The sequence below is a fragment of the Pteropus alecto genome, unplaced genomic scaffold, assembly GCF_000325575.1.
Source record: "Pteropus alecto unplaced genomic scaffold, ASM32557v1 scaffold79, whole genome shotgun sequence".
NCBI classification, from domain to species: domain Eukaryota; kingdom Metazoa; phylum Chordata; class Mammalia; order Chiroptera; family Pteropodidae; genus Pteropus; species Pteropus alecto.
In genome coordinates, this window is record NW_006494612.1 from 16,029,849 (window position 1) to 16,057,496 (window position 27,648).

The 27,648-nt window shown below is 36.2% G+C and overlaps 1 protein-coding gene across 1 annotated transcript in view; it reads left to right on the top strand.

Annotated features, from left to right (window-relative positions):
* The window catches only part of RNF217 (ring finger protein 217), a 192,465-nt gene that overhangs the window by 77,724 nt on the left and 87,093 nt on the right, over window positions 1–27,648 (top strand). Inside the window, exon 2 of the mRNA XM_015600058.2 lies at window positions 4–748. Within this exon, the coding sequence (XP_015455544.1) occupies window positions 4–748 (745 nt within the window). The remainder of the gene's footprint in view (window positions 1–3; window positions 749–27,648) is intronic.

Genomic DNA, 27,648 nt, shown 5'->3' on the forward strand with positions numbered 1-27,648 from the left:
CAGCGCTGGTTCTCCCGGGCCGCACGCTGCCTCCGCGGAGCCGAGCGACTCGCGCTGCGTGGACACGAGCTCCCGGGAGCCCGCGAGGAGCTGGGGAGCCCCGGGCTGGACGAAGAGCCAAGCACCTGGGCATCCCGCGGGACTGGCACTCACCGGGCCCCTCAACCCCCAAACTTTGCAACAGCAGCTGGAAGAGGAGGAGAAAGCTGGGGACCGAAAGGAGGGAGGGGATGAACAGCAGAAGGCGTCCCCCGGAGAGGAGCCGGAGCCCAGGACCCGCGTCGGGGCCCGCGAAGGACTGGTCCTGGATGTGCTGGGTCAGTGGCGCTCGCCCCCCGCTAAGAGACAAGTCTTCTGCTCCGTCTACTGCCTGGAGAACGACCTGCCTCAGCGCCCCACAGCGGAGCAGCCCTCGCCGCCCGCGTCGCCACCTCGGGCTCCTCCAGTGACAGACCCTCCCAGCACCCCCTCCTCCTTTCCTAGCCCCCGGCTCCCCCTCCCAACGGACCCCCTGTCTCCCGATGGCGGCAGCATCGAGCTGGAGTTCTACCTGGCGCCAGAACCGTTCTCCGTGCCCAGCCTGCTTGGAGCTCCACCCTACTCTGGCTTGGGTCGGGTAGGGGATCCCTATGCGCCCCTCATGGTGCTGATGTGCCGGGTGTGCCTGGAAGACAAGCCCATCAAGCCCTTGCCCTGCTGCAAGAAAGCCGTGTGCGAGGAGTGCCTCAAAGTCTACCTGAGCTCCCAGGTAACTTCACCCCCTCTGCCCCCTCCTCTGTGTCCCATTCAGCATGCCTAATCACTGGCCAGGAAGTCCAGCTAGCCAGTTCCCTGCTCACAGGAAGAGGAGCTGAGACACCCTTACCGAGGACCTCTATCAGTTTCTCACATCTCAGTTGTAATGTTATTTAAGTGTGTTTTGTCGTCACTGGTTAACTTGACTGGAATTTACCTCTGCTCTGAGTTTCAGGCTTTGGTTGGCAACCGCAGAAGAAACAGGGTACAGAGAATTGCCTTCATTTTTTTTCTTTTACTAGATTGCAAGCGAGAGCTTGCTCAAACAGGAGGGCTGTGATAGTGCCTTATAGGCCTGGTATCCCAGAAACTAACAAATAGTGGGCATAAAATAAGTATAGATTGAGTTGGTGAAGAGGAAGGTTGGAATTAATATTTCCTGTCCATGACACCTGATTTTTTAAAATTTTGCTCCATTTATATATTCCAGAAGAGTATAATTCATTTATTCCTTGGCCCTTTCCCACTTTTCACTTTTCTCTTTCCACAGTAATGTTGAAGTATTTTTCCTCACTAAAGTTTTATGCCAGCACAGTACTTTATTTCTTTAAGAAGGAGCAAAACAGAAAGAGCGAAGCAAAGCTAAGAGATTGAACAAAACAAGCACTGGTGAAACTTTCTTCTTCATCTTCTTATTTGAAGGCTTGTTTTTTTCTTGGAAAGCTTAAGAGTGCAACAGACCAGCTTTCCTTCACTGATGCCCTGAATGCTTTCTTCCAGCAGTTTTCAGTCTGTTATGTTTCTGCCAGTGTTTTGCACAATTCAGAATGACCTTTGATCCCATGTCTGATTGTCCTAGGCCTATTCATCTTTCAAAACCCTGGCTGTTCAGGTGCCAGCTTTTCTGTGAAGCCTTACCTCACCCTCTAGGCCACTGCTTAAACACTTTTAAAATACGTCTGCATGTTTATATGTACTGGTGTTGTTACTTATGTGTCTGTCTTGCTAGATTGTATGGACAACATTTTATAGTCCCTGTACCTGGTAGTTTCATGTGGAGTCCCTTTCCTGTAATAGTATTTAATAACATTGGCAGAAGCAAACTGAACAGGGTTCCAAAGAGTGAGATTCCTTTATGTTTTGTGGCTAATCCATGCTTGTGTCTACACTGAAAATGTGTACTGTGCCCAACTGAAAACGCAAAAGGAAATTTAGACAGAGCTGAATGTTACACAAACAGTAACTTGGCCAAGACAGTTGAGATTATCCAGATGCCTGTAAGAGATTATGATGTTTCTTTCATGCTTTATCCACAAACAGATATTTAAAACAGGAGGAATGTCTGCTGCTCATTGTGGTAGTTTCTATGACATCATCATCAAACAGATATTGATACCATCCATGGGTAAAGCCATGTGGTGGGATTCAGATATTCCCAAAACATGGGCCCTGCTCCAGGGAAGTCACTGAGAGCAGATGTGTACACAACAATACAAGGTAGCATATAATGAGACATAAACAGAATAACAGTACCAGGTAGCATTTAATGTTAAAAGCTGAATACAAATACAGTGAGTTTACAAGTTCAAGGGGGATGGTCATTGGGGGTTTGGGTACTCTGCATTGCAGTTCGATTTCCTTAACATGGGCCCTCTCCCCAAAGTGAATTTTTTTTTTTTAACTTCTGTGAGTTACTTTTAGGAAGTCAATATTTTGATCTCTTGTGGAGAAAAGAAATGGAGAATGGGAGGGTGGAAAAGTGAGTGAAGTACTACTGCAATATCCAACACTAAAAACTCCTCCGAAGCTACATAGTCTCTGAAGGTTGTCTGTAGTGTTTATGACAGTTCAGTTCGTATGTTCCTGACCTTCTTTCAAAGTGTTTGACAGAACTTTCAATAAAGAAAAATATACTTTATTTAAAATAATAAACAACAACAGAAAGATGAGTCATATGGGCCAGGCATGCTTCCACCTCGGGGCTTTTGCACTTGTTCCTTGTGTCTGGAACATCTCTGATGCCATTCCCTTTGCTCATTTACTCCTCCCCCTTTTCTCTTCTAGGGCTGTATGCAACTATCACCCTTAAGGCCTTCACTAACCACCCTTTTTAACGTTGAACCTCACCTCACACTCCCAATCTCCTTTCCTGCTTTTATTTTCTCCATAGCACTAACACACACAATCTTACACTTCAGTAATTAATTTCCATGAAGATAAGAGTTTTCATATGATTTGTTCACTACTGTATCTTTAGCACCTAGAACGTCATCTCACATATAACAGACACTCAACTAATAGTTATTGAATTTATGAAGAGATGAGCGACAAAGAAAAGATGAGATTAGCGCCAGAAACCACGGCTGGGAAGTGGTGTTCTGCTTGGCACAAAATTCTACTCCGAGCTTCCTGATGTTTAAAACAAAAGACGAAGACTTAAAGCAGACAAAATTAATAGGTTTGCTAAGTTTGTCTATAAACAGAATTAAAGAGTTTTTAGACAAACATTGAGCTTATACAGAAATGGCACTTTTTCAATTGGATAAAAATGTGAGCTTGTGGTTATAGTATTTCTGATCTGTGTTAATTACAAGGTCCCTTCTAATCAAAGGGTCTCTGTTTCTGTGTCACTTATCCTCTCTGTGCCTTAATTTCCTCATCAATGAAATGGAATCGCAGACCATGATCTGTAATGGCACACTATTTCTAAAGCAAAACAACATCAAACTGCAGAGTTGTTTTGTTTGCCTTACTAAACTGGATCAAAAGGGCATAGTGAGTGCTTTCTTTCTCATTTTATAAAGTTTCTTGGGTTTGACAGAAACAAATTTGTCAAGTCTGAACTTGCAGGGCTCTTAAGACCTTTTAAAATAAAATGATATATTTGAAATTAAGTTATTAGTGACTTTCTCCACCAGTTTTTGAATCTGTGCCAAGTGCATTATTTAACATCACTTAAGAAAATAAAGCAGAGTCCCTATTAAGTATTTTATATAAACATCAAAAATCCATACTAAATGTGAGTTGGACTATTGCCTGGTTAAATTAACTTTCTCCTAAAAGGAGAATGCTGAGTTCTTTGAAAGAAGGTACAAATATGGATGTGGAAGATAGGAACATGGAGTTTTAGATGATAAGTCTTATTTCCATTAGTTCCGTGGACTAAATATGTAGTAAAGGTTGATGAGCAGATGTAGTCATTATTTCAGTACAGATGTTAACAGATTAGGCAGTGACTTAAATACCACCATACTGTCATTTAAAAATAATAGTTTTAATTTTCAAAACATAATTCTCAAGTTATTCCTGTGACTGAGGCTGCGGGGAACTTTTCTTAGTGGAATGATTTTACAGTACAATAGGTACCATCCAGTTACCATGGTGAAGGGTTGAACTTGATAAATTATAATCTTTGGTACTACATAGGTGTTGACTTAGAGGCCCTAGAGCACCATGAAAGAGGTAATGGGAGTTACTGGTTTATATTGCCTGGGTACATGAATCTTTGGCATATAAAATTTAGAAGTGCATTTCCCAGTGACCTATGTATGCATGTATGGTGAAAGCACAGAGTCCCAAGGATATTGCAGTCCCCTCCTAGTCACTAAGCCATTACAAATGTTGACCTTCTCAGTTGGTTTGGCCTTTACCCGTATTTTCCTAGGAGGAAAGGTTATTGCCTTCTTTGTTTCATAGAATGATATTGCACTCATTTCAGAAGTTCTCAACAAATATCTATCTTTTATGATTTTGATTTTAGACAATAAAATCTGTTATATGAAGTATTACTATTTAGTGCTTTTAGATAAAGAGGGAATTGGGCATGCTAAGGGCTTTCTAAAGGTGACAGCTGTCATCACGCTGCTTCAAAGTGGTTGAGATTGGCAGATGCATATAAGTTGGAATGTATACACCTGTCAAATGAGTATTAATAGAGACATGCAGCACATTTCTCTTACAGATTGTGAACAAAGCAGCTGCTAGATGGTAATGTCCTAAAATGACTGTCTATTATGATCACCCTAGAATCAGTAACCTAGGGGTGAAAGCTTATGTATCCTATTATTAAACTCTGAGTCATCTAGACCTTTATGGGTAAAAGTGTAACCTACTTTTTTCCTTAAACCTTAAAGCAACCTACATATTTTTAGAAACTGTCGCATTCACTGTGGAGTTTGAATGCAGCCATCTTCACACAGGTGAATTTACAGTTCCTGCCATTCCAGGTGTGATTTTGGTAGTCTGAAAATGTGAAGAATAATATGAGACTGAAATCTGTTAAACCACTCTACAAATTTTAAAAGTGAAAAGTAAGGCATATGTGAGCTTATTCTTTTGTCTACAGAATGTGTGTGTGTGTGTGTGTGTGTGTGTATTTGGGGAGGTGTGGTAACATTTGCTTTCACACCTTACTGACTCATGCCCTTATTTTCCTCTTCTGTCTCTTTAATAATTTCTTTCTCTTTAATAATTTATTTCCTTTTTTCTCTTACTGTTCAAAATCTGATTTGAACTGGCATTTGATTTCTGTAGAGGAAACCCCTATTGAGGGTTGCGCTCTGGGCCAGCAGGACCTGGTTATGGGCTGCCTAGGTGTCTCCCTTCTCTTGCAGCTATCTGGACGTGAATGAGGCAACATAGAGAAACCCTGCATTGCACTCCACTGCCTAAGAGATCTCAAATAACATGATTAGTACTACTTACCTAAGGCAGCAACTCAGACCTTTAGAGTGGTGATATTTTTGACTCATAGAGTAGAGCTCAGCTTTCTCTTTACTCCTCATACAAGAGACAAAAAGAGGATAATATTAAAACTTGAGCTCCCAGCTTTTTATTAAGAGTTTGTGATAGCCAGTGTGGACATACCTGAGTGATGAGTCTTATAATTAACTTATTCATTTATTAGTGTCCCACTTATGCACATAACAAATATTTATTGGGTACCTTTACGCCAAGTACCATGAGATAATCTAAAAATGTACTTAATGTCCCCAAGGAGCCATCTTAAAACCTTGTTGGCAGTATTTCTTCTCAGCTTTAGCTGATGGCATAAATAAGCTTTCCTTTAAGTTCCCAGAGAGTTGTGGGTCTCTTTTTCCCTTCTGTTTCCTTTCTGGGAGGATTTTATTAAACCAGTTCTGGAACACCAGCTAACCTTTTAGTAATAAATACCTTACAATCCCTCCTATTATATTTAATCTAAAGTAATAAAGCCATCCATTACTTATTTCTCAATATATATATTTCTTAGATCTCTTTTTAATTGTTGGAAATAAGAGTACTAGTAAATATCTTGCTCCTTTCAAAATATTTATTTCCTTTACTTAAAACACAATTTTATTAATTTTGTTTTGGATCATTCATGATAATATGGCAAACCTTTAAAGTTATAATACTTTTTTTTTTAAAAAAAGTTGGTTTTTTAGATTCAAAATCACTTTGTCAGAGGGTTTCATATGGTAAACTAAATGAACCTCTCTAATCAAGTTGTGTGTCTAAATTAAAAATTCAGTGTCTGGAGGAAAATAATTTCTAGAATATGGCATCCTCTTTTAATTTTGCCAATACTATTTGCCCTATCAATTTGGGGATAATTAACACTTGAGTTTTAAGTTTTGACAAATAATAAGAACAATCCTTTGTTGGACATTTATATTCTAAACATTTTTATACTAAACATTTTTATACATATTATTTAATTTTAATTCACTTACATCTTAAATACCTACTACTTACCAGGCACTGTTGTAGGCACTGTTGTAGGATATAGAGAACAAAAACAGATAAAGCCCCTGGCTTCATGGAGTTTATATGTTAGGTTGGTTGCGGGTGAGGGGAGACTGACAATAAAATAAGTAATTATATAATAAGGGCTGTGGAGAAGGAGAAGGGAAGGGTGATAAAAAATATTGGTGAGGGCGGTTTTTATATATTTATAGTGTTGGGGGAGTTATCAGGGATGGCTTATTTTACAAGGGGACTTTTGAGCATAGATCTTCATGATGGCAGTGAGGAAGCAAAGCACAAGGGTATCTAAGGGAATAGCAAGTATAAAGTTCCAGAGACAGGAGCATGCTTGGGGATGTTCCAGGAATGGCAAACAGATCTATGTGGCTGAAGCATAGGGAATGAGGTGAAGAGCGATAAGGAAACAACAGGAGAAGTGAGGAAAGCCGGGCAGATAGGGTTTTAAGGCCACAGAGAATTTGCATTTCCTTTGAGTGAGATGGGAAACTAAGGTATAAGAATGGTTTGAGCTAACCAGATACGACTTCGCCTTTAAAAGAGATTAGTCTGGCTCTTTGTGAAGAATATACTACTGTGGGAGGCAAGAATGTCAGCAAAGACATCAGTTAGAAGACTATGGCAATCATCCAGAGGAGAGATGATATTGTTCAGACTAGGATGATAGAGGCAAATATGGATTGAACTGGTTGAATTTTGAATATATCCTGAAGATAGAGCTGACAGAATTATGATGGTTGGATGTGGGATGAGAGAAAAAGAGTCAAGGATGACTCAGCTTTTGCACTCAAGTGATTAGAAGAATGGGGATACCATTTAATAAGACGAGGAATACTATAGGTGGACTTAGGTTTAGGGAGAATCGAGAGTTCATGCTCAGTTTGAAAAGCTGTTTAGACATTCATGAAGGGATGTTAAGTAGGCACTTGGTGTCTGGCATTCAGAAGAGAGAACTAAACAGAATACACAAATTTGAACGTTTTTGCCATATAGGTGATATTTAAAGCCGTAAGACTAGATGAGGTCACCTGGGGAGGGATAGTAGGTAGAAAAGGATAATCAAGGATTAAATTTGGGCATACCAGTGTTCACAAATATGGAGCTTGGGACATATGAAAGAACCAGCAAAAAATCTGAAAGGAAAGTGGGCCAGTTAGGCCAGAAGATAATCAAGATAGTGTGGTTACCCAGAATCCAAACAAAGATGATGTTTTAAAAAGGAAGAAGTAATTAATCATTTTTGTCTAATGCTTCTGATAGTTTCAGCAGAGTAAGGATTGAAATTTACCATTAGATTTCCCAACAAGGAAATTATTTGTAACTATGACCAGTGCTGTTTTCGTTGGCACTGATCGGGTTTGGCTTTGTGATTAAAGTCGGTTCAAGAAAACAGGAACAGCTCTATTTCTGTGCTGTAGGTAGTAGTATGTTATATGAGGAAACTCAAGGTTATAGAGAATAAATAACTTGTCCCATAGCTGGGAAATGACAAAGGTGGAATTTCAATTCAGATCCATTTGGCTCTAAAACCCATGACATTTTTACAGACTTTAAGTTTGTTATTATATTTATACGTTAAATATATTTTTCCTTTAAGTTTATATCTGTGTTATACAAAATCATAAGTCTTCCAGTCCAAGAAGAGGAAACTTAATTACATGTTTTGAGGAAGTGGAAGGCTCTCACCCAAATTTAGATCCAGAGAAAGATTTCTACCAAACAGCCTTATTTTCATGTAAAGAAGTCAAGAGAAAATAACTTTAGAAAAGCTATGATTTGACTTGCTGTTAAGTTTTAATGGCAGCGTACATTCCTGTTTTCTTCCTAACTCTGGCCATTCCTTTTGTTTCCATTTGAGCTTTCTTATTTTACCATTTCTTAATATAGGTGTCTGTGTGGTCCCATCCTTAACCCTCTCTCTTCTCACGTTGTATACTATTAAGTGGGACCATCTCATCCACTCCCATGGTTTCAAGTAACACCTATATGCTATTGATTTCCAAATCTTGATCTCTCTTCTCACCTTTAGTACCATATAGCTATCTCTCTCTTCAACATTTCCACTTGCATGTCCTACCCAAAGACACTGTAAACATCTCAGAACAAAATTTCCCTTTCATACTCTTCTTTCCCACACCCCTAAAGCCTTGCTCTCCCTTGGGAGTTTGCAGTTTCTATCAGTTATACCTGAGTCAGAAACTTGGCTGTCATCATTGAGTTCTCCTGCCACATTGAATCAATCACCAAGTCCTTCCAATTCTAAAAAATATTTCTTCTTTACTTTTCTTCATCTCTACTGGCATTTCCCTTGCTCAGGCCTCCACCATTTCTTTCCTGGTTTTCAACTACAGCTTTCTTCTTGGTTCCACTGCTCCAACCTGTTCTCTAGACCACAGCCAGATGGTTCTCCATAAGATACAAGACTGGTCTTGACATTTCCTTTCAATATTTGCCTCTTGCTTTTAGAATAGAATCTAAACATGGTTTACATGTATCTGAGTGAGCTGACTCCTGCTTACCACTCCTAACTTTGTTTCTAATCAAGCAGCCCCCTAAAACCTAAAGCCATATTAAACTTTTTGTTCCTCGAGCACTCTGTGACTCTCTTAATTATGAGCCTTTGATTTAGTGACATGAGGTTATGTCTTATGGGGGATGCACTTGTTTTCCTTTCTCCCCAACTCTGGTTGGCCTCTTTCACACTTACCCATTCTTCTAGGGTCAGCTTAGACATTTCTTCCTTTGAGAATTCTTCTTGACCCCTTATATCTGGATTAAGCATTCTTCCTATACTCTTTCACTACTCTTTATACTCACTGTAAAATTCTTATTTCAGTATATTTAAATTGTTTTCTGCTTTATGCTCAATTTTTTTTTTTTTTTTTTTTTTTTGCTGTTTAATTTCTTAGCATTTGGCACATTGTAGGCATGAAATGAGTATTTGTGTAGCAAACTTATTTATTTAGACCATAAGCTGGAGGCTGGTGTTGTCAGTGTATAAATTATTGAACTAGATAGCTAAAATGATGTTTAAAATGAAAATCTCAACATTTCATTATTTCTCTTACAAACTTGTAAGACCTTCCATCGCTCTATATAAAGATCCTAGTTCATAACACTGCTGATGAAGTTTGGCCTTCGCTCTCCTCTTCAGTCCATAATGTTTATGCTTTTAGAGTCCTTTTTACTCTGCTGTCATTGTAGTTTATCTCCTTTTAGAATTATATGTTTGTGTGATGATTTGATGTTTGATTGATTATCTGTTCCCCAACTATTCTTTGAGCTGCTTTTGTAGCTAGCACTTATTATAGAGCCTAGAATAGAGTAGGTTGCTCAATAAATATTTCTTAGACTGAGTAAATGATTGAAAGTAAATTATAATATGTTTAGGTTGGTAGAAAAAGTAAGGTAGATATTCGAACCTGAATTTTTGATGTCTTATTACACAGTGTATTTAAATTTTTAATGCAATGGAATGTTATGGCCTGAGACTTTATCCTGGCATCCCATTTATCACTGAGGTGCTTTTTAAATTATAAAAACTATTTTGGTTACTGTATCTCCTGCTTAACAAATTCCTTCAGAACCTAGGGGCTTAAGACAACCATTTTATTTTGATCATAACATGTGGGTCAGGAATTTGGGAAGGGCTCAGCTGGTCAGTTCACACTTGGGGTTTCTCATGGAGTTGTAGTCAAATGTCAGCTCACTCACTTGGCTGGCAGCTGATGCTGGCTGTTGTCAAGATGCTCAGCTTCGTCTGTCTACAGTAGTGCCTACATGTGGCCTCGCCAGCACGGTAGTCACAGGACAGCAGACTTCTTACATGAAGCCTGGCTTCCTCCAGGTCCAGAGTCTAAAGGGACCCAGGTGGAGGCTGCGTAATCTTTTCTGTCCTAACTTTGAAAGTCACTCAGCGTCACTTGGGCAAAACAGTCCTAAGCTGGTATAGATTCAAAGGGAAGGGACTTAGACCCCAACTTTTTTTGTGTGAAAGTGCCAAAGAATTGGGGCCATATTTTTAAACTACCACACTACTTCAGACAAAAATCAAAGATGATGTAAATTTGGGTAGTAAAGCTTTTGAGCTTCGATTTCAATTCATTTTTTTTCTAAATGTTTTTTGTCTTGTCAATCATTAATTAAATATTTCCAACTCATATCATTATTTGATTAATGTACTTCAGTGTTGTGTTTTTTGTGCTTTATTGTTGAATAATTTAATAATAAAGCTTCATTTAATTTTAAGTAATGCTTACATAAAAGTCATTCTCTTTTAAAATGAATTATTTAAAATAATTTCATTGTAACTGAACTATCTCAAGGTCGTAGTCTGTTTCTAATTATTCTGATGATTAACATGACCTAAATTATTCTATATAGCATAATTTTCTTTCAACTATATCAAAATTTTAGCTTCATTAGTGGTTAAAATATTACTTGAAAAAGTTGAATACCTTTCTGAATAAAAAGAGATGCTGTAACATATATTTTTGTAGTCCAGACATATTCTATCAGAAATAATATATCTAATGATACCTTAGAATGAACTACCCTACTTAATCTTCGTTTAGTTGGCCCGCTGTTGGATTTTTGTTGTTTCTGATATTCTAGTTAATTCTGGGTGATTTTATCATTTGGTCAGGTCCTCTCAAATAGGTAATCATTTAATTTCCAGAATCATAATCATTTAAATTTCCTGGTTGAGAGTCTGTGCACCCTGAAACTGACTGGGTCTATCGCTTTTATGATGTGTTCCTCCCCCTTCCGCAGCTCAGGTAACTAAATTCTGGCCTTATTCATTCATGTGAATGACTAATCCCTTTTTAAATCTTCCTAAGCTATTTGCCTCAATAATACTCTCCACTGTAAGATTCAGAGGCTAATTGTAGGCTACCTAGCAAATTACTTCCTTTTTTTGTGGTGTTGATTCTTGCCTTATTTCCTCCCATGACTATTGGCCATACTCACTATTCCTGAAGTTCATTAGCTCCGAGTTGTATGTGGCAAGTTAAATCACTGCAGCCTTTTCCTCTAGCCGCTTAACAATTTAAAACAGCAGGTAAAATAAAACAATTAATTGCTCACAATATTTCACTAGAATTTCATTTCCTTTGATAATTCCATTTTTTTCTCTCACATTTACAGTTTCGTTTATTATTAGATAATGTCTATGTAGAGATGTTGAGTCAAATCAGAAGTGACTTTGATAAGGCCTGTTCTTAGTGTACCTTTTTATGTGAACATAGGACCTTGGTGGGGAAAATAATTTTTTTTCTATAGCTCTGTAGAGAGGAGGGAGTTTTTATTCTCTTGCCAAATATGCCCTTGGTGAGAAATAACAGATGAATCCCAAGTATAGTCATTTCTAGATAAATTAATGGATTTCAGATGTAGCTTGAATCAACCAAAAAATTCATATTCCTTGGGTTTACCTTTTTTTGTTATTAGTCTTTATTATGTCACTTTGTAAGTCACTGAGGCTTCACTCCTAAGATGAAGGTAGAGCTTAGGAATGCTTGGAAAGACAATATTTGAAATTATAGTAATTTTTTTCCCCAACGATTTTTTTTTTTTAGTTTTCAGGATTTCTGAAAAAATACTGTTTGTTCAAATATGCTTTTCTCTTTAAAAATCTCTATAAACTTTAAAAACTTCAAAATAGTTTTTTTTATCATGTTAAATATCACCCAAATGAATTGCTTTAGAGAGTTTTTAAATCATTTGTTTAAAAATTTAGTAGTTTCTGATTATCTGCAAGAATAGTTGTAAATTTGGGAAGATAGAAATTTACTAGCTGAATCTCATTAACAGTTTTTGAATAGTTGGTAGATGAGACACTAAAGTAAGTATAATAACTTAATAAGCACAGGTAATAATGCCCTTTTTTTTGCATTTCTGTGTCTATGTTAGGTGTTTTTTTGTTATAAAAGTCATTCAAACAATGTATCAAAATAATTTGAACATGGACCTTAGAAGCTCAGTACCACTAAGAAGATTTTTAAAAATAAAGAAGCCAGTTCTAACACGTTGCTTTCATAATTATTAATAACTTTATTAATGACCATAAAAGGTTTTATGTCATTAATAAAATTAAGATATTTTTAAAAATCACAACCTTTTAGATTATTTTGTTCTAATATTCTTTGGCTTGTTATAATCTACATGGAATCTGCTTGGTTTGCTCAAGGTGCTAATGAGATCAAGGTCAGCAGTCAGTCTCCTAAGGCTGGTTAATGACATACTGATCTGTGGCCATAAACAACCCTTAACCTTACACAATCATAAAGTGTCTGCTTCTGATCATATGACTGTAGCTGAGACAAGATGGAAGAATTACTATTAATCCTATCACCACTTCTTGAAGAACAAAATGAAGCACATTTCTAATAGATAATCAGTTGAGTTGTAGAGATATTTACATAGAGAAATCTTTTCCAGTGGCCAAGACTTTTCTTTCACTTTGGGCAAGCTCTAGAATATCTGTTCTGTGGTATAGTAAGTCCTTAATTAATGGCTGTTGATAGGTTCTATGACTTTAAGGGAAATGACATAACAAAACCAGTTTTATAATGGGCTAATTGATACAAACAAAAGTTTAGTTCCTGTGACATCTCATTAATGTTATGAGGAAATGATGCTGAATGAAACGATGTTATTCGAAGACCTTCCATTTTCCATTAGTTTAAGGGAATCAAAAGGAGAGGGGGAACTAGAGTATTCTTATTCTGTTGTAGACATTAACTGAGCACAGAATATTTGCTTAGCACTGTGCTAATCACTGTGAGAAGAGACAATGTAGTTCCTGATCCATCCTCTTAGCAAGTTTAGAAACTCTATAGGTGAAAAGTAAACTGTCTAGGCAAAGATTAGGGAATGTTTATACTAAATTGGGTGATGCCGATTGTTGAGTTAAGCGGTTGTAGGAAGAGACAGCTGTGTTTATGGGAGAAGAATTGAGAACTTGGTTGTTGTCTAAAAGAATGGTTGTTGATGCACAGGGAGAGCAGGAGAAGGGAGTTAGGGGTGGGGCATCTCTCCAAGTGAGGTGGAGTGAAGAAGCACACACACACTCAAAAAAACACTTGTGGAAATAGGAGAGCGTGTGCAGGTGACTGTGACTAGAGAGGGGCTGAGATGGACAGTATGGCCAATATATGTGGAGAGACAAGAGGTGAGCAGTAGTCAGCAGCACAGAGCAAAGCATCACAGGCAGAACCGTTCCTCTGTAAAGCTGGGACAACAGATATCCTGTTTTTGAAGAACAGGGCACAGAGAAGAGTGGTCAGAGATGGCTCATGGAGGGAGACGTGGGCCAGGTCACGTTCAGCTGTGTTGCTCCTCTATAGAATTGATACTTTGTTCCAAATGTAATAGAAAGTCATTGGAAAGTTTAGAAGAATTGTAAAATGATAATGTTTTAAAAAGATTCTGGCTTCAGAGTGAAGAAGAAATTGGGTTTGAGGGGTGGGTAGGAAAATACAAGCAGAATAATGGGTTAGGAGGCAATTGCAGTACAAGTATCTTCTGCTGAAAGTTGCCTTATGCCAGTTTGATTTTATGACCTACCTTGTTTTCACAAACCAACAGAAATCTGAAGATTTTTACTTTTAAGAAAGAAGGTGAAAGGGAAAATACCATTTAGTTTTGTTTTTGCAGCAAGCTGTTACAGAAGCAGCGGCACCCCAGCAGGGAGAGTGGCCCTGCCAAGCTCCTTCCCTGGGTACTACACTCAGTATCCCAGCATCAAGTTGCCATAGCTTTGAACTCAGTCCGTGAGCATCCGTGCTTTATCTAAATTTATTTTGTGCATTTGTTAGCAAGATGTGTCCTAATGTAATTGCTTTACGGTATGCCATTTCAGTTTACAAAAATTTTCATAGGAATGTTCTACTTTGATATAGTGGGGGAAACCGGTAGACTAGAGCAGAGATGACACTGGTTTGCACTACGGGTGTGCATGTAGTGGAAATGGTTCTGTCTCCCATCCAATTACTTACTGGAGTTTGGGTTTAAAAGGTGTTAGGAGTGCATTGCCTTTGATACAAGCAGAATATCATGCCAGTTTGCAGCCTTTCCTGTTCAGAGGCCTTAGGTTGTTCTAACTTTGTGTACCAATGGTATTGTCTTTTTCTATCAAGCAGCATAAGATTAACCTCTGTTCATTTTGATCTCTCTCACATTTTACTTGTCTGGGATAGTTTTGTTTGTTTGGTTTTAATGGTCTGGTTCCAGAGACACCATGTAAAAAGCCACTGAATGAAAAATATGAAGACATTTTTTGAATAGGTGTTCGTAGTTGTTATTTTACTGATTGTCAGAATCAATTTATTGAATGAATTGAAATATCCTCTACTAATTTTTTGAAATTTGCTTTTTCTAAGTCTTTGCTCAACTTATGTGCAACAGTTTGCTTTCATCATTATTTGAAACAAATAGGAACTCCTACCCTTCCCGTCTCACTGATAACAGAGGTCTTACTGGTCAACCTTCAATCTGAAAGGAAGTTATAAGAATTTTTTTTGGTAATTCTACTTAGTTCTTATCCTTACTTTCTAAAATTGTTTTTGGATGACTGTCATTTGCTTCCTCAGTTAATTCCTATGTATTTACATATATTTATCTCCTACTTTTAATTCTTGTTTTTGTAAATGTCCTCTTCTGCTGTCAGTTCCACTTCCTGTACCTTTAATGGGAAAGGCCCCGGGGTCATGGCTTAAGGTACAATGGCTGTTTTATTTTGATTGTGACTGTCCTTTTCTTTGTTTTTAGTTAGAGTACACTGATAAAGTAACTACTTCAACAAAGATTTGCTTTGTGGGCTTTATGCTGAGTGACTTCCCTGTCCCTCCCTACTTTCATTTGTTTATTTCAGAATCCTGAAGTATTTCCTCCAGTTACATTCTACTATTGATCATAAAACTAATAATATTTCTGTTGGAGGTAATAAAATATCAATTTTTTAAAATATTTATGAGAAAACCTCAAGTATGTATCTTTAAAATAGATTTGTTTTATGTATGGGTTGTCTCACCATACAACACTTACCAGTGGATAAAATAAATTTAAGAAACAGTAGTGTTTGCTCAATTTAAAATATTTTCAAATTAGATAGTGTGAGCAAGCACAGATACTTGTTCTAGGAGTACTTCAATGTTTATAAACAATTTGAGAAAAGTAATTTAAAATTGGACTTTATGTTTTATGTTTAGAGCATTCATTAAGTTTGTAATGTCTCATTTCAGTTCTTTGCAAGGAATTTAACTTTTTCCCCTATGTAAATCTTCCCGAATGAGATTTAATTTTTGGATCTCAAGACTTTAACATTTTCTTCAGAAGTAACCTATTATTGAAAAATAACAATTGATTCATAAGGTAATACCAAGATAGTTTTTCAATGTTTTCTCACTGCATAGATACTATTTTTTCTATAGCAAAAATGTAGTTATGCCTCATAAAAAAATTCCACACTCTAAATTCCATCTCCAATCACCAGAAAAAAATATTCCTGCATTGTATTTTGCAAAAATAACACATTTTACATAATAAGGTATAACCATTGCCATCTTGCAGATTGTCGTTAATAATATACTTAATAAGATGCTATGGTAGATTCTACCTGAAAACAAATTAAACAATTGTTTTACCAAAGTACCTAATCTCTAAAGGCTTTTAAAAATTTCTACATGATATGCAAACACTTGTTTCTCAAGCCACCTTGATAAATTTATGAAGGAAAAATGTCAAAATTCAATGACTTCGTGGTATGTAAAATTCAGTTTATGATGAGAAGAATGGAAATGAGTGCATTACTCAAATGTTTCCTTTGAATAAGATTGAAAAACTAGAAGGGAAGTCATTCATCTTTCCTTGGTTAGCAGGTTTGCTTTGGGGTGAGAAAAAGGAAGAAACGTGCCATTTTCATAGTAGAAAGACCACTTTATAGAGTACTTTATTTTAAAGGAAAAGAAAAGCTTTCTATATATTTCCTGTTCATCATTACGTCAGCGACCCCCCACCCCAGGAATTGTTAGCTTGGTAGTCTTATCAGTTCATGGATTGTTTTCAGAGGGTTTTATAAATGCCCTGAAATCTTACGCAAAATCCATTTTCTTGTGAGTAGGTCCATAACATTTATTGAATTTTCAGTTCATTACTCAAAAAAGGTTTATAGCCACTAATTGAAAGATTTTCTTGTCTTGAGAGCTAGAGAAAATCAAATTCTGGTGATTATTTGGTTTTCATGATAACCAAGGTGTGGGCTAGAGCTCTGAATATTTAGTCTCTTTAGTATATAGAGGAAGACACAAAAATTTAAAGATTGAGATAGTGAACGAAATATGGCCAGGACGAGTATAAATTTAGAGCCCAAGTGGTGATTTATGTGAATTTATGTCCTAACTTTTCACTGCCGGAAAGGACCTTAGAGGTCATCTATTTCAAGGTACATATCTCTGTATCAAAGCTACTTTCTTTGCAGTAATACACTTATGAGAACAGAGATGACCAGTAAGAAATGCTACTATGGGTTAATATATTTTATTGTCTGTGGTAACCCAAACATTTTTTTAGGGGAGAGGTGCATAATAGTGACTTTTCGTGCCTTGTAAAATTAATTAATTAATTAATTAATTAATTAATTAACTTTCTATAGTGCTTTGTGGACATATCTCAAATGCTTCAAAGTTAGTGTGCCCTGTTATCAATATTAATTGAAAATATTCATCAGTCAGTGCTGATATGTGTTGAGGTTTTACATGTTTCATCTTTAAAATGTCTTTTCACACAGATAGGTGTTGCCGAACACTGATATCAACCCATTAGCATACATCATTCATCATTTGGAAGTCCTTTATAGTAGGAGTCCCCAACTCCAGGGCTGCAGACCAATATTGGTCCATGGCCTATTAGAAACCAGGCATCACAGTAGGAGGTGAGCGGTGGGCTAGCAAAGCTTTGTCTGTATTTGCAGCCGCTCCCCAGCCAGCCTCACAGCCTCAGCTCAATCATCAGGCATTAGATTCTCATAGGAGCACGGGCCCCTGGTGCCAGAAGGTTGGGGACCGCTGCTTTATAGGATTCGTTATATTTTTCTCTAAAAGGATATTTGCCTTTTAGAATGCCATTACGTTGCAAATGAATTACTTTCAACTGAAGGTTAGGTGGAAGCTCCTCAACTGCACAATTAAATGAATTTTTAAAAACATCTTTATTGAAATGTATTTCACATCATATAGTTTATATATTTAAACTCTATAATTGAATGTTATTTAGTATATTCAAAGGGTTATGAAACCATTACCACTAATTTTAGAACATTTTAGTTCCCTCTTAAAGAAACACCATACCCTTTAGCAGTCACTTCCATCCCCCTCCCCACCCTCATCCTAAGGAACTGCTAATCTGCTTTCTGTCTGTATAGATTTGCTTATTCTGGACATTTCACATAAATACAATTATATAATATGTAGTCTTTTGTTACTAACAAAATGGATTTTGGAATGTGAAATTTCCATTATACTGCATCATGGCCTAAAATTGCTGTTGGAATGGTAGTTTGAGCTCAGAAAATATATTTGCTACAAATTTGTGTGCGAATGGAGATCTTGCTGCTTATTTTAATTTTTGACAGTGTGGGAAGTTTATAAAGCAACATGACATTACTTGTGGTTCAAAAATCATGTTAGTTGTCAAAATGATTTTATTACAGTATAACTTTTGCATCGAAGTTCCATAATTCCTGTAATTTTAGGTCAGATTCATTAATAAACAATATAAAATTTTCAGCAAAAGCTAGTTTCCAAAGATGATTCTTATCCTTCAAAAGAATTTCAACCTGACCCTGAGCTCAAAAAATTACAAGTAAATTTTATCATTGCTAGCCCATAAAACTACTATGTGGTAAGGCAAGTCAAAATATTCAGCTTCCATTTCTGAAAGAATTCACAGAGCTAATCATAGTTAAGTCTCTGAGTGCAAGTGAATTTCACTGGTGACACTACTGGTTCAATAACATGATAGATTTCAATATTTTTCACAGAATACCTGCTGGTGAATAATACAGTGAATAATCATAGCCTTTAAATACTTTAAATTTTCACTAGCTTTGCAAATTTGTCAAACTAAGCCTTTTTCTTTTCTACACATATATTTACCACAATCATTGTAACACATCTTTGCAGATTCTACTTCAGGTTGTACTGAATTTGCATTTTCTCAAGTTCTTAAAAAATACCCTTTCCTGTAGTTATTCCATACAGACTGTACATAGACTAATTTTTCTATCATTTCAAACACAGTATTGACTTCTCAAAAGAAAAGAAAGAGGAAAAGAAACAGCAATTGAGCCGCAGTGTCTGTACATCTAATGACCCATAAAGAACCAAGGAAAATGATTTGAAATCATTTAAAATCAACTGTTGATGTTGCTTCCAATTTCTTCAATTCTCTGTCAGCAGTGTTTTCACCAGAAGGCTAATAGTTTTAGACAAATTTATTTCCTCTAGAAACATATCATTGACATAGGCAATATAATATTTAATAAACTTACAGTTGGTAAATAGCTTTTTTTGCTTGTCTAACAAATATGACATTTAAAAACTTGTTGCAGCCTCCTTTTAGTTTTTACATTTTGTTCAGAAATTCTGCTTTGATGAGAAATTCTGCTATGAAATTCTACTATTTTAAATTTTCTGATTTTTATGACCATTGCTTTCCTATGAGTTGGGAATATTTTGATGAGTGCTTATGCTGGTAATGTTAACATATATTCTTTTAACATAGCTATAATGTTGCAACATAACAAACAAAATGCTTTGGCATCTAGTTCAGTAACAAAATAATCCACACTCCACTGTGTCTTCAAAACATGACATTTGAAGTCATTTTATCTCCTTTTGATATATGCATTGGTAATAAAAAAAAGTGTCACAGTATGACAATATGCATGACACTTGAAATGCTGTCAAATTATAAAACTATCACTCATTCATAGTGCACTGTGCAGCAGTGGGAATCAATAAAATGTCACCTATGATCTCTTATCACAGTAACTCAACTCTGCCATTGTTGAGCAAAAGCAACCACAGACAATGCATAAATGATGAGCCCAGCTGTGTTCCAATAAAGCTTTATTTGTGGACACTGAAATTTGAATTCAGTATAATTTTCGTATGTCATGAAGAAGTATTCTTCTTTTGATTTTTCTTTTCAATAATTTCTAAAAGTAGAAATCACTCTTAGCTCATGGGCTGTATATAACACTTAACAGGCCAGATTTGATCCCTGGGGCAAATAGTTTCCTGAACTTTGTCCTATATTACTGATTTTTCCCCTTATTGGGTTGTTCTCATCAGCTGCTATTGCTCTTTTCTTAAAAAATAATAATAATAATAATAATAAGCAACACAGTAAAGACAAAAACCCTGTATGGCTCCATGTTCCCTTGTAGCTAGTCTTAGTTTTCTCCATTCACCTTACAGTCCAGTTTTTGCAAGAGCTGTCTATACTCCCTGTCTCTTATTGCCCTTATTTTCATTGTCTTTTGAACACACTTTAGTCAAGCTTTGCCTCTACCTCTCCACAGTGACTCCTCTTGTGAAGGTCACCATTGACTTTCACATTGTTTAATCTGATGGTCATTTTTTTTCTCTTATATTACTTGATTTCTCAGTATTTGATACAGTTGATCACTCCCTCTATTTGAAACATTTTCTTCACTTTGCTTAAGGACATCTGTAGTCCCCTGATTTTCTTCCACACTGGATATTTCTTTTATGATTCTTTGTTAATTCCTCCCTCATGAGTTACTTTTTAACTTTTAACTTTCAATAGACTTGGTCCTCTTCTCTGTTTATGCTCACTGCTCTTTTCATCTTATCCAATTTCTGGCAAATATTCTCTATATGCCATTGATTCTCTAATTTATATCTCCAGCGTAGGCTGTTACATTGAACTCCAGACTGGTTTATCCTTCTGTGTGATACATCTCCGCTTGATTGTGTAATAGACATCTCAATTTTAACATATCAAAATTTCAGCTCTTTCAGACCTCTCTATACCTGCTTCGCCTATAGTTCTCCCCATCTCAGTTGATGGCCATTCCATTTTTCCAGTTGCTTAGACAAAAACCTTGGAATCTGCTTGACTTTTCTTTCTCTCACACTACATTTCTACGTTTCATTCACTATCATTAACTCTACTTTTATAATTTACCTAGAATTCAGCCACTTCTCGCCATATCCATTGCTACCAGTAGGAACCAAGCCGCTATCATTTCTGATCGGGAATCCAGCAGTAAGATCCTAACTGTTACCCCAGCTTCTGCCCTGGTGCTTTTGTAGAATGATTTCAGTGAAGCCAGAGGGATCGTTTAAAGATTTAAGATCTGACATGTTTCTCCTTTACAGTAGATCCTCAGAATAAAGGTCAAAGATTCACAGTAGCCTGGGGCCATACTTGATCCTTGACCCTCTGCTCCCCTGCTGTTCCTTCCTGATTGTCTGACTCTCTCTCCCATTACTCCTGCTGTGGCTCACTCAGATCCAGCTTCCTGGGACTCTTTGCTGTTCCTCAGTCACATCAGGCCCTTACTCACGTTATGACCTTTGCAGTAGCTGTTTACTCTCTCTGGGTGCCCTCTTCCTCCTAGTCTTTACATGGCTAACTCCTATCTGCTTCTAGGCCTTGCTCAAATGTCAGTTTCTCCAGGTGGCCCCGTGGAGAAATGCTACCAACCTTCATCTCCGCGCCTGCTTTTTTCATTCTTTCTTAATCCGTTTCATTTTTCCATAGCCTTATTATCTTCCACTAATGTTACATTTTATTTATTTATTATTTGTTTTTATTGTCTTTCTCTTCCTGTGAGATTGTAAACTGTGAAGAAAAGAATTTTGGTCTGTTTTGTTTACTGATGAAGCCTGAGTGGTTGACATATAGTAGGTCCTCAACAGATATGTGTTTCAAATACAGTCCGAAAATATTTTGAAAAATCATTTTTCTGGATCTAGATTTTAAAGCAGGAAGGGATTTTATATTATCACTATTCTCTAGATCTGCACTCTCTGATAGCCATATAGTGCTATTTAAATATAAATTTAATTAAAATTAAATTAAATTAAAGACTTATTTCCCAGTCTCAATAACAACTTTCAAGTACTCATGTATTCACTGGCTACTGTGTTTGACAGCCCAGGTATAGAACTTTTCCATCATCACAGAAAATCCTATTGGGCTGTAGCCCTTCGAGTCAGGTGGATTTCCCAAGGTCACACAGGTCATTAGTCCAGAACTGGGATTTAATCTGGGGGAGCCAAATGATATATGAAGATTATGAATCAGTGCTTCTCAAATTAAGGCCGATTCTGATTCAGTAGTTCTGGGATGAGGCCCAAGTTCTGCATTTCTACCAAGCTCAAGGTGTTGCCAGTGCTGCTCGTCTAGGGCAGCACACTTTGAATGGTAAGGCTGGAGAGCACTCAGCAAATGCTAAGGAATACTTCCATTTGATGTTATTTTAATAGGACATTTATTCATTGTTATCAAAGCTGTACTTTTGGAATTAGGATAATATTTTCTAAATAGAACTAGCTGGTATCTTTAATACTGGTCTCACACTCAGCTACATATATTAAAATGTGTTCCCTATTCTCAGATGAAAGCTTCATAAATAATACATAGTCAAGCAGAAGAAAGCAAGAAACTGAGAGGCTGTATAACATTCATTTTAAGAATGTTCCTGACATAGGATACTTTGCAATGCTTTACGTTTCTAGTGATGTGTCAGTGTAATGTAATGTAATCGCTACTCAGCTGATTCCTACGGTGAAATAATCGATTATGTTAGCTCATTCTGGTTTACGTAATGAAAGTTTAGAATAGTGGGAGGAGGGAAAGTTTTTCTGGGTAAAATTGGCTTTGTTGTTATTGTTCAGAATTTGCATTAGGTCTTGGAAAGTATGAAGTTAACTTTTGAATGATAAGATTATATTCAGGATTTCTATTCCAAAACTTTGTAAAGAATAATTATTCAGCAGGCCATTATTCTTTGTTATAATATACTTTGATGTTAAATTCTAACTTTAAAGTACTTGAAAGTTTAATAAATTTATTATTACTTACTAGCTAATAAAGCTGACCAACCTGTTTTACCTGAAATGAGTTTCTGTGATGACATCATAGTTAGATATTGGAAAAAGACATTGCTGTGAAGTGTTCTAAATTCTCCAATTTAACTGAATACTTGTCCATTTTATAGGCTGAAAAACCAGTATCATTGGTTCTGCCTACACTATGATTATTTTCAAATTTACAGAACATTATAAAATGTTAAATGTTATGCAACAATGACTTAAAAATGAAAAATGTACATGAAATCATATGAACTTTCTTTTTCTCTGTACTACTGGGCCAGTTATTCCTAAAGCTGACTTAACATCAGAAATGCGTGAGGTACCTATTAAAAATAGATTCCTGGGCCCTGCCTCAAGAAATTCTAATTCAGTAATTCTGGGATGGGGTCCAGGAATCTGTATTTTTAACAAGTATCGGGTTTTCTGGTTAAATGAATTAATATAAATAGAATAAAAACTGGCAGGTAGTAAGCACTAATAAATATTAGATCTTCTCTCCCTCTGTACTATTTTTATTAAAATTATCATTAGCCCATTTATTGTCTAGCATGTGGTTAATTCTTCCTTTGATGAAAAGGCTGAGGAAACGAGAGAAGATGATTACTTTCTAATTGAATGAATATTCACTGAGTGCTTTCTAGATGCTCCATGCACTATTCCAGGTCCTGGAGATAAAGGTGAATATAACATGTTTTTAAATCAAGGAATTACAGGCTAGACAAGTCAGTACATAAGTAAAAGCACTTGTTTTGCAGTGTAGTAGGTGCTGCAGTATGGGTGTGTGCAGGTGCTGGGAGGAAGGGTAGGTGGGTGTTTGACAAGGAGGGTTTTGTGAGGAATAGCATGGTCTCAGGTGAGATTAGAGAGTAAGTAAAAGTTAGCCAGATATAGAAGGAACTGAGTAAAGAGTGTTCCTGGCCTCAGAGAACCACAGCTGAAAGAACCAACATAGCTCTTCCATTAAATCGATGCGGCTCAATAGAAGCCGGAGATACTCTGGAGAAGTAACTAAGAATCACTCACAAAAACCTTGGAATTCAGGGGAAGGAATTTGGGCCATGAGAAGTCCTTGAAAGTTATTAAAACAACAGTGTTTTGCATTTTAGAAGACAAATCATTCTCTTTGGAGTGTGGAAAAAGAATTGGAGAAAGGGAGGGGGTCATGGTGGGAGAAGGAGAGGAAATGCAAAGCTGGAAGAAAAGGTAATTTTAAAGTATTAGCCTGGAAATCTTCACAACCAAGCCTGACAAGGCTATGACTGTTTTAATAAGGGTGGGCTAGGTTATGCTGCAGCAACAAACAACCCCAAATCTCAGTGGCTTTAGAGGACAGAGATTTATTTCTTGCTTGTACTGCATGCATCATGGTTCCATCATTGTTGTTGTTGTTGTTGTTGTTGTTGTTGGTGGTGGTGGTGGTGGTGGTGGTGGTGGTGGTGGTGGTGGTGGAGTGGTAGTGAGTTGGGGGAGTGCTTCTGTCATCACTATCACTCCCAGGGACCTAGATGACAGAGCAGCCATTATGCCAAAGAGAAAACTCAGAGAGAGCACTTTGGAAAGTGTGGCACTGACGATTCACTGCTTGGCCTAGAAGGACATACATCACTTCTGTTCCCATCTCATTGGACAAAAATAGTCATATGACTTCATTCACCCACAGGTGCACCAGAAGTGCCATCTTATTACATGTCTAACTATTTCTGTACTTTGCAGATAAGAAAACAGTAGCTCAGAGATGAATGGTACAACAATACTACTAAAAATAAATTATAGTTATTGAGTACTCACTATGTAAAAAGAATGTTAGCCTAAAGAAAAAATATATAAGGCAGGGGTGTGTGTGTGTGTGTAATAAATGTTATTATGGAAAATTTAAACATATAAAAAAGTGGACAGATCAGTGTAATCCCCATGCGCTCATCACCCAACTAAAACAACTAGTGGCTCATGACCAATTTTGTTCCATCTCTATTCCCACTCACTTCCCCTCCCTTTATTATTTGGAAACAAATTCCTGACATAATTTCATCTGCAAATATTTCAGTATGTATCTTTATAAAGTAAGGACTCTTTAACATAACCATGATATATTATTATATCAAACAATTTCTTAATATTATAAGTCTAGTCAGTGCTCAAATTTCCAGTTGCCTCATAAGTGCCATAATTCATAAACTTGTAAGTGAAATAATTAAGATTGTCCATCTTCTGACTCCAAATCTCCAATTCTGATGTGGTTGCATTTGGTGCTTCAAGTGTGGATAAAAAAGTTATTTACTAGCATGACTTTATGTAGGTAGCAGGACACTTTTTAAATGTGTCTTGAAACTAATGTATCCTCAGGTCCTCAGTGTTTTCTTCAGTGCTAGTAATCCTACAGTAGGCAGTTGTATGGCATTATATTTCCAGTTATGCTTTTTATCTTTTTAGGAGTAAGAATTGTACTTGAAAATTTACACCTGTTACTTGACTCTGAATTCATAGCTCTCTGACTATTGGCAGCCTCAGGGATTTGGAGCTCACTGTCTGAAAGAGATAGCATTGATACAGTTAAGGATATTGTACAAGAATTTTTGATTATCTAAGAATATATAATATAATTTGTAAATCCAGGCTGCCAGTATTAGGCAAAAGCGGGATGTTAGGTACTCAAATACTACCTCAGGAAAACTTATACTTCTACGAAGAAAGAATTAAACAAGATTATTGCTAGTTCTTAATTGTATTAATAACCCTAAATAGGGAGATAGTTGTTATTTATACCTTCACTTTCTTGACTTATATGTATATATGTGTGTGTATATATATTTATATATGTATACATATATATACATACGTATATATATACACATATGTATATACATATATATATACACATATATATTTAAAATTAGTATGCTTGTATTGCCTTTCTCTAAACTCTTCTACAAATTTTATTTTGTTACATATTATACATACAAAGAAATGTGTATAACATATGGTTACAGTTTAAAAAACAATAGTAAATTCATGCTCATATACTCACCACTATGCATAAGAAATAGAACCACAACAGTATTTTTGTTCCATTCAGTTCATTGTGGTGCCCCCCCAAAACACAATATGAGCTCTTTGCTTGAGAGGTAATCAATATTCTGTATTTTACTGAATCATTTATTAATACAGTTTCACCACAGATGTACACATCTCTAAACAGTATTGTTTATTTTGCCTGATTTCACCTTTATATAAAGGAAAACATATATTGTATATTTTTATGCCATGCTTTTTAAATTCAGAGTTAAATTTCTGAGATTTATCCATATTGAAGTATGTGACAGCAGTTTGCTCATTCTCATCACTATTTTGTAGTTCATTTTATGACTGTACACCTGATTTGCTTAGATATTATACTAGTGATAAGCATTTGAATTGTTTATGTTGCTAGTAGACAGTACACATGTACAGGAATTTCTCCAGGGCTTATATCTGGGAAAGGTAAATTGATGCTTAATAAGAATGTGCATCTTTAGCTTGGTTTGGTATTGCCAAATTGTATTCCAAATTAGTTGTGCCAGTTTGCACTTGCTCTCAAAGCTGATGAAAGTTCCTATTACAGTACTTTGTAGTGTCACATTTGAAGTCTTTTGCCAGTCTGATTGGCGGGTATGAAAAAAATCTCGTAGTTTGATATATGCATTTCCTTCACTTACAGTGAGGTTTAGCAATTCTTTTTGGATGACTATAGTTCATTTATGTTTTCTTTGAAGTGCTTTTTCATGTCTTTAAAGCATTTTTCCGATTCTCTTGGGTTGTCTCTTCCATATAAATTCACAGAAATTTTATTTTTATACTAATAGACTACAATAGAATATTAATCCTTTATTAGTTATGTGTGTTGCAAATACCTTTTCTCAGTTTGCAGTGTTCTTTTTGTATACTTTTTTTAATGATGTTCTTTTTATGAAGAGTTTTAATTCTCTTTAATCCATTGCCCTCAGCGTTCTATTGATGCTTTCTTGAGGATAATATCTATAGGCAGAAATAGGTCCAGGTTTTTGTGGAATCTGAAGCTTATACAATGTGATTGTACTCTTTAAGAAAGAATACTAACTTGTGAATATAAAATTAGGCACAAAACAGAAAAAAATAAAACAAATTAGAATTTTAAAAAGCTGAGAAATGCAACAAAATCACATAATTTTAAAATATATTTGTATTAACTGACATATCTTCATGTAATTTTTTTTTCACTGCATACAGTTTGATTACCTTTGTATGACAAAAAATTGCAATTTAATTTTGGAAGATAGACTATAAATATGATCCATATTTTCCTCAAGTATTTAATTGTAAAATTTTTTTAGTATTGATAGTTGGGATGCATAAAACATGTACCTTCACATGCGGACTTGTCATCTGTAGTACTATAAATTTGTATCCTACAGACACAGACATGCTGATAAATTCTATTTTATATCATCTCTATCAAAAAAGAAGAAAAATTATGGTGCATTTTTAATTGTTAAACTGATTGAAGAGAACTTCCATTCGACCTGGGCATAGAGAGCAAAATCCCTGTTTAAAATGTTTTATGTTCAATTATTAGAATGACTTTCCTACAGATAAATTTATGTCTCTTTATATTTCAAACCTCATTTTTCTTCCACTACACACATATTTTCCGCTCTGGGCTCTGTACGACATGATCATGTGACACAGTCCTTGTAGCTTAATGTCATGACTCCAGGTGGGCCTGTACAGATATTCCTGGAAATTATTTCTACCCTGGAGCCCTACCAATTAGTTAACTATATTCAGAAGTGACTGAAAATCCCATGGACATATCCCAAAAACTTAGACTTACTATATCTCTCATTCAAGTTCTCCTTAGGCAAATTTGAAAAATGTTCACTTGTAGCTGTAATTATGGCAACAGACATATATTGATGGAGGGGAAATCAGAGCAGAAAGTGACACTGGTGTTAACCAGTTGCAGTTAAAATATCTTATTTCTGTAAAAACATACAACGGTATGAATACTCTCCCAGGTCTTTGA